We start from the raw sequence: 8,724 nt of genomic DNA, 5'->3' as shown, positions 1-8,724 counted from the left end.
CTGTGGTTGTAGTGATACCCTGTGGTTGTAGTGATACCCTGTGGTTGTAGTGATACCCTGTGGTTGTAGTGATACCCTGTGGTTGTAGTGATACCCTGTGGTTGTAGTGATACCCTGTGGTTGTAGTGATACCCTGTGGTTGTAGTGATACCCTGTGGTTGTAGTGATACCCTGTGGTTGTAGTGATACCCTGTGGTTGTAATGATACCCTGTGGTTGTAATGATACCCTGTGGTTGTAGTGATACCCTGTGGTTGTAGTGATACCCTGTGGTTGTAGTGATACCCTGTGGTTGTAATGATACCCTGTGGTTGTAATGATACCCTGTGGTTGTAATGATACCCTGTGGTTGTAGTGATACCCTGTGGTTGTAGTGATACCCTGTGGTTGTAATGATACCCTGTGGTTGTAGTGATACCCTGTGGTTGTAGTGATACCCTGTGGTTGTAATGATACCCTGTGGTTGTAGTGATACCCTGTGGTTGTAGTGATACCCTGTGGTTGTAATGATACCCTGTGGTTGTAGTGATACCCTGTGGTTGTAGTGATACCCTGTGGTTGTAGTGATACCCTGTGATTGTAATGATACCCTGTGGTTGTAATGATACCCTGTGGTTGTAGTGATACCCTGTGGTTGTAATGATACCCTGTGGTTGTAGTGATACCCTGTGGTTGTAATGATACCCTGTGGTTGTAGTGATACCCTGTGGTTGTAGTGATACCCTGTGGTTGTAGTGATACCCTGTGGTTGTAATGATACCCTGTGGTTGTAGTGATACCCTTGATACCCTGTGGTTTTCAACCAATTAAGGTCAATTATGTATTCACCATTTGATCCACAGAACCATCTGATGAGATTCAGCCTCACACCCAAAATGTATGTTTTTTTATCGATGGATAAGATCTTGTCCACAGTTCTATACTGTATTGATGTGGTATCATAGTAGATAACAGTTCTATACTGTATTGATGTGGTATCATAGTAGATAACAGTTCTATACTGTATTGATGTGGTATCATAGTAGATAACAGTTCTATACTGTATTGATTAAACCACTGGGCCAACAAAGGGTCAATGTAACAACTAGGTCAAATCAAAGGGTCAATGTAACAACTAGGTCAAATCAAAGGGTCAATGTAACAACTAGGTCAAATCAAGGCATAGAGAAAAGAAAAAATAGCCTAAGATTGAGTAATGAAGACACTGCACAGCGTTTACTCACAAACAGAAAAGGTCATTTTATTCAGGGTTGGTGTTGGGGTTGTTGCTCCAGGCCAGCAGCAGTTCGCTGCAGACCCGGTCCACGCTGTACGTCAGGGTTGGGGTTGTGGTTTGGGTTGGGGTTGGTGCTGGGGGTGGTGTTGGTGGTGGTGTTGTTGCTCCGGGCCAGGGTTGGTGTTGGTGCTGGGGTTGTGGTTTGGGTTGAGGTTGGTGCTGGGGTTGGGGTTGGTGTTGTTACTGCGAGCCAGCAGCAGCTCGCTGCAGACTCGCTCCACGCTGTGCGTCAGGTTGACGATGGATCGGTTGATGTCCCTCAGGGCTTGGACCATGTGGTCCTGTCTCTCCAGGAGGAGCTGGGTTCGATGCTGGCGGGCTCGTCCAGCACCGGGGGTGCTCTTCCCACGGGCCCTGCCTCGCCCCCGCGCACGCTGCACTGCACTGCTCCACGAGGCTGCAACCACATGGAGAATAGAATAAACTCCTAGAGCAGGGGTTCCCAAACACCCAGTTCCCTCGCACACGCTGCACTGCTCCAACAGCCTACAATGACATGTAAGACACAACGCGGTGAAGCAGCATTCTGCTTCTATGGGTCGACGGCTTGGAATAAACTCTCAGTGCATCTACAGTAGAGTTCTCTACGGTAGAGTTCTCAAATTCTGCCAGAACCCGACCCGACATTTAGGGTAGGGTTGGGCAGGGTAGGGTTGGGCCTAAAATGTATGCCAATTAGTCGGGCCGAGTAGGGCCTAAGCCTCAATGAAAAAAAAGCCTCTTTTTCCCCTCTACACCAAACCCTACACCAAAAATAGCCGATCTACAAACTCACAACGCCTCGCGCTGCGAGCCCCTGTTGAGCAGCCCATTGGGTTAGTTAGTTAGTATAAAGAGTATTTTATTTACCGTTAGATAGTTACTTAGTATAAAGAGTATTTAGATAGTTAGTTAGTATAGTATTTTATTTACCGTTAGATAGTTACTTAGTACAAAGAGTATTTAGATAGTTACTTAGTATAAAGAGTATTTAGATAGTTAGTTAGTATAGTATTTTATTTACCACTGCTGCCTGCTGCTGCTTCAGCTGCTGCTGTCAGGCTGGGGGTGGAGGAGGGCGAGGCCCCCCCTGGCCCCCCCACCCCTCCGCTGCCAGCTGCCCCCTGCTCCGCTGTGCCCGCCGTGCCCCCACAGGCTCTCTGTGCCTCCCAGGGTCTGTCTGGGGGGAAGAGGGGGGGGCGGCTGTGTGGCTCTGAAATGACAAGTTAGAATGTGTGAAGTCATTTAAACATAGGCTGATGTTTAAAACAATGGGCAGATGACAACATCAACATCCCCAAAATGATTCAATAGAAGGGTTCATCCACAATATTCATGGTAGTTAGGTTGCAGTGTTACTCTGTACAAAGACTTGCTACAGTATGCAGACTAGTGCTTGCTCTGCCATCATATAGTTAATATTACGGTATCGTGATTTTTGCAAAATCTAACAACAAATAGTTAATATGATGGTGGAGCAAGCACTGCACAGATAGCAAGTCTTTGTACACAGTAAGGTTGCAACCTAACTTACCTTGAATATCGTTACCATGGATGTAATCAATCTACTGTAGCCCTTCTATTTAATCATTTTGGGGATGTTGATGTTGTCATCTGCCCATTTGTCAATTTGGTAAAAATAAATTGGTTGAACAGAAGTCATATTTTGGGACCATCGCTCCATTGTTCACAATGGTTTGTAATGCAGGCTGCTATCCCAGGAAGTCATGTGATCCAAGATGGCCACGGTGTGAATAAGGTCTATAATAGGGATGTTAATCAACGCATTATTTGCGAATCGACGCGTAGCGGTCGAAAATCGACGCGTCGATCGACTTTTTTCACTTTTTTCCCCCCCGCTAAGCTGCAGCTGAGAGGAGACCACGACGGCGCATTACTTTAAGCAACACAACTTGCAGCAGCACCCATCAGAACTTGCATCAAAGCCCTAATAATAATTATAATAAATAATTGCTCTTCCTTGCGTTAGCATGGAGTCTGTTCTCTTTCTTGAGACTAGAAGCGGAGTGACAAAGTCCATGGAACCGTTCCGTAGTGGGAGTGCTCAGGCTGGCACTCCAGAATAGTGTATCAAATGTGGAGCTTTGTTTGGTCTGCCTCGCTGGCTCACCCTCCCCATAGAGGCTCTCCCTCCCCGACCGCGTCCACGGCTGTGTCGCATTTACGGCGAGTAGTGTATTTATTTTGTGTTGTGTTTTATTGTCAATCTTGACAAAATCACTGCACACGAGGCGACGTTGCCATTAAATAAGCGAGCTTTCGTGTCAAGCATGCATGCAAAGGCAGGAGGTAAACAACACATCCAGTCAGCGCTCTGCTATGACGCGGCACACGAACAGACCAGCAGTGTTTCTCAACCAGTAGTCTGCAGACCTGACCAGCGCCGCATGCATGCCAATCTGCGATCCATGCATGCAACACAGACATTCACTCGTCCCCGACACAGACACACACACACCGGTCCTCTCAAGCAATTAAAACATTTTTGGGGGAAAAACTATAAAAATAAAACTTTTTTCGATTTTTCGACTTTTTGAGTCGATTTTTTTTCACATCCCTAGTCTATAATGGACCTTGATGTGAGAAGGGTTTAAAAGCACCACCCTGTGATCTGAACTCACCATGGGCCAGGGCGTGGTCTCTGTGGGCGTGGTCTCTGTGGGCGTGGTCTCCTCCGGGCAGCTCCAGCAGGCCCTCCATGGACTGAGAGGTGGAGAGAAGAGCTTCTCTGATCAGACCTGAGAGCTTCAGCTGAGGATCAACCTGGGAGGAGAGGAGAGGAGAGGAGAGGAGAGGATTAGGATTAGGATTAGCATTCACAAATAGTGATTTTTAGTATGCGAACAGGACTGGCCAAACTGTCAAATATTAAGTAAGCTACATGCTCACAACGCCTTGCGTTGCGAGGCGTTGTGAGCATGTAGATCTGCTATTTTCACAATATTTATCTGTGGAACCGAGTCACATTAAATGTAATACCTACAATTCCAAGTGCTTGTCAGGGTGGGGGTCCCCAGTTCAAATATGTTTATTTTGGGGGTCATGGCCTAAAAAGGTTTGAGAACCCCTGGTATAGAGCATTAACACATTCATCCACCAGGGGCATTGACAACTCATTCTTATGACTTCCTATCTGAAAGCTTTATAAACTATACCTTTAAAAAAAAAAAGAAATAGGCGAATATTCGACTTTGGTGAACAACGTCGAATAGTGACTTTGATATTGAGATATTTGGTGAATGCCCTGGTGAGGATCATCCTGAGAGGTGGTGAGGTGGAGGGTTAAGGTTAGACCAGATCTTCAGGTGAGGACTGGAACTTTTATCTGCACTGACTCTGACCTCTAAGGACCTTCCAGGGAGGGTGCTCTTGTCCGTCTTGCTGCATCACCCTTTCTTGTTTTTGTTTCTTTTGCTAGTTGTTTTTATCGCTCTGACCTTTGGAGACTGCACTATTAGGTTGTGTTAGTAGTTTTTTTTTGTGTTGCTTGTGCTTGACATGATGTAGAGATACTTGTTGCACTAACTAGCATTGACTGTTATGGTCATTTTGATTTGGGCACTGTATTGATAGTTGTGCTTTAGGACACTTTATGTATGTATATATATATATATGTGTGTGTGTGTGTGTGTGTGTGTGTGTGTGTGTGTGTGTGTGTGTGTTCCCTTTCTTGTTGTACCTTGCTCTTACTGTACTTACTGTACTCTGTTCTTGTTTTTTTTCTTTTATCTTTTTCATACTTCTCTGTAACTTTGTAAATAACCTTATACTGCTGTGGGAGGTCGTGTGTGATGTGATGACGTCATCAATGTGATGACGTCATCAAACGATTGAAGTCGACTTCAACTCAACTTTTTACTGAGTCGAGTCGACTTGCAGAAATCACAAGTCGTTAATGCCCTACTTTTAACACTCATCCACCTCTTCCAGGGTCTTTCATACTTTTTACCGTATTTTGCAGACCCACTGAACGCACCATGTGACCACCATGTGTAGACCAGGGGTTTTCAAAGTGGGTGACGGGGCACCCTGGGGTCCCGTGATGGCAGTCCAGGGGTGCCGCGAGATAATTTGATAATATTTGGAATTTATAAATATTTAGTATCATTTTAAATTTGAAGTACGTTTTTTTCAGTCAGTTCTAACCAAAATGGCTGTTATCTCAATGTTTTCCTCACAACTTAATCATTAAAATATCGTCACTGTAGGGCAGAAACCTTGTATCTCCAAGTTTCAAATGTGTACGTCTTTTGGTAAAGCAAAGCCCTGCTTCGTTGTGTGCTTGTAGATCTGCTGTTTTCACTAGTTTAGTAGTATTTATAGAAGATGAATACAAAACGAACGGTTTTGGACATAAAAGGTTTCCACCCGACAACGACAATATGCTATAAATATAAGGTGCTGGGAGTGAAACTTATAATATAGGGGTGCCTCGGATTAAAACAACATTTATGGGGTGACCTGAGACAAAGAAGTTTGGGAACCCCTGATCTAAACACACTGTTGGTCTGTTGATTTGTTTTGATATGGAAACACAATCTGGAGGTTGAATCCTGACTCATTGACATCCAAAACCTGAGTTTCTAAACTTATTCCTGATGTCTTTGCCTGTTCAGCTCCACCAAAACATCAACTCTACCTGATCTCCAGTCAGCAGGGAGCCTCCATGTGAGGACAGCAGCTTCTTAGAAGGTGTTTGAAGGTCTGACTGTTTCTTCTTCATCTGAGGAACGGCAGAGACCAAGATTACACCTTTTATACATGACTGTTTTATACATGACTGTTTCTTCTTCATCTGAGGAACGGCAGAGACCAAGATTACACCTTTTATACGCGTGTATCAAAACAACATCCCATTGGTAGGGCTGTCACAATTATTACATAATCGTCTAATCGTGATTATTTGACATTATCGCAATTATTTTGTCAAAATCGTCATAATCGTGAATGTTGAAACATTTCAGAAATAGTGGAAATAGCAGATCTACAAGCTCACAACGCGTCGCATCGCGACACGTTGTGAGCTTGTAGATCGGCTATTTCCACTATCAATGTTATTTTTTAAGTAGTAAGTTGTCAAATATGTCAGTAATGTATTTGTATATTTAGGTTATGTGTCATATCTACCATGTACAACTTCAAAGCCTAAAAGCCAAACAGAAATGTAATTACCAACGACAAATACACAATGAAATCGTTAATCGGCAATTATTTGAGTGACAATTAATCGTCATGTAAAAGGACATATCGTGACAGCCCTACCCATTGGCTGAACCGGAGGTAGGGAGCGCTCCGTTGTGTTCGCCTGGACTGCGCGGAGGTGCAGAGAGCTCAATCACGTATATGTTATAGGTAATATAATAGGCCTACATGCGATGTTTCATAACATAGAAATAATCATAACACATTATAAACATTCTATATTTATAAGGTCAAGTATTCTACTTAATAATTGGGACTAATTAAGAACCATTATCATAGTTATAATAGACCTACATTTACAGTAGTTTAGGCATTTTGGTTTGATAAGGTTGTGGGCAGAACAATTTGTCCTTGTTATTTGACTATTTTTACTTTAATTATAATTGAAGACACTTCATAGTGAATTAGTGATTATAATAAATAGCCTTTAATTGTCATGATTGCTAGATCAGATTGTGTTTATAATATAACGCCGGCGCGCCTCCGTCATCTCCACCGAAAAAACAAGCGCTCCCCCCTTGTTCCATTGTTGGAACCGGGTGCTGTTTTGATTACACCTTTTATACATGGCATGTCCTGTACTTATTATTATAGTAGTATTATTATAGTAGTATTATTATAGTAGTATTATTATAGTAGTATTATTATAGTAGTATTATACATGGCATGTCCTGTACTTATTATTATAGTAGTATTATTATAGTAGTATTATTATAGTAGTATTATACATGGCATGTCCTGTACTTATTATTATAGTAGTATTATTATAGTAGTATTATTATAGTAGTATTATACATGGCATGTCCTGTACTTATTATTATAGTAGTATTATTATAGTAGTATTATTATAGTAGTATTATACATGGCATGTCCTGTACTTATTATTATAGTAGTATTATTATAGTAGTATTATACATGGCATGTCCTGTACTTATTATTATAGTAGTATTATTATAGTAGTATTATTATAGTAGTATTATTATAGTAGTATTATACATGGCATGTCCTGTACTTATTATTATAGTAGTATTATTATAGTAGTATTATTATAGTAGTATTATACATGGCATGTCCTGTACTTATTATTATAGTAGTATTATTATAGTAGTATTATACATGGCATGTCCTGTACTTATTATTCACCTTTTATACATGGCATGTCCTGTACTTATTATTCACCTTTTATACATGGCATGTCCTGTACTTATTATTCACCTTTTATACATGGCATGTCCTGTACTTATTATTCAAATCTAGATCCTATTTTTTGGCTTATCGCGGGTTCTTCCCATCATAACAGTGAGTATCAGTGATCAGAGCAACACAGCAGGTTCTTCCCATCATAACAGTGAGTATCAGTGATCAGAGCAACACAGCAGCCGTTAGAGACGTTTGTTTACCAGATCAGAATCCTTTTCTTCACTTTCCTGCTGCTCCTCTCCTGCTTCGCTCTCAGATTCCAACTTGACTTGATCTGAAAAGGTGATTTCAACCTGTAGATGACATCACACACATCTGCTTTACTCTCCTGTTCAACACAACACACTGCTTTACCCTCCTGTTCAACACAACACACTGCTTTACTCTCCTGTTCAACACAACACACTGCTTTACTCTCCTGTTCAACACAACACACTGCTTTACTCTCCTGTTCAACACAACACACTGCTTTACCCTCCTGTTCAACACAACACACTGCTTTACCCTCCTGTTCAACACAACACACTGCTTTACCCTCCTGTTCAACACAACACACTGCTTTACCCTCCTGTTCAACACAACACACTGCTTTACTCTCCTGTTCAACACAACACACTGCTTTACTCTCCTGTTCAACACAACACACTGCTTTACCCTCCTGTTCAACACAACACACTGCTTTACTCTCCTGTTCAACACAACACACTGCTTTACCCTCCTGTTCAACACAACACACTGCTTTACTCTCCTGTTCAACACAACACACTGCTTTACTCTCCTGTTCAACACAACACACTGCTTTACCCTCCTGTTCAACACAACACACTGCTTTACTCTCCTGTTCAACACAACACACTGCTTTACTCTCCTGTTCAACACAACACACTGCTTTACTCTCCTGTTCAACACAACACACTGCTTTACTCTCCTGTTCAACACAACACACTGCTTTACCCTCCTGTTCAACACAACACACTGCTTTACCCTCCTGTTCAACACAACACACTGCTTTACTCTCCTGTTCAACACAACACACTGCTTTACCCT

At 42.2% G+C, this 8,724-nt stretch overlaps 1 protein-coding gene across 1 annotated transcript in view; it reads right to left on the bottom strand.

Moving 5' to 3' along the window:
• Positions 1 to 1,313: 1,313 nt before the first annotated feature.
• The window catches only part of LOC308296897 (uncharacterized protein), a gene marked incomplete at its 3' end in the record, with an annotated part of 29,096 nt that continues 21,685 nt past the window's right edge, over positions 1,314 to 8,724 (bottom strand). Inside the window, exons 11-15 of the mRNA XM_080740250.1 lie at positions 7,878 to 7,970; positions 5,915 to 5,998; positions 3,897 to 4,038; positions 2,279 to 2,467; positions 1,314 to 1,672 (exon numbers count right to left, since the gene is read on the bottom strand). Of these exons, the coding sequence (XP_080596376.1) occupies positions 1,314 to 1,672; positions 2,279 to 2,467; positions 3,897 to 4,038; positions 5,915 to 5,998; positions 7,878 to 7,970 (867 nt within the window). The remainder of the gene's footprint in view (positions 1,673 to 2,278; positions 2,468 to 3,896; positions 4,039 to 5,914; positions 5,999 to 7,877; positions 7,971 to 8,724) is intronic.

Source organism: Nannobrachium achirus (assembly GCF_963921795.1).
Source record: "Nannobrachium achirus genome assembly, chromosome: 13".
Classification (NCBI taxonomy): Eukaryota; Metazoa; Chordata; class Actinopteri; order Myctophiformes; family Myctophidae; genus Nannobrachium; species Nannobrachium achirus.
This window is presented reverse-complemented; position numbering and strand designations above follow the sequence as displayed.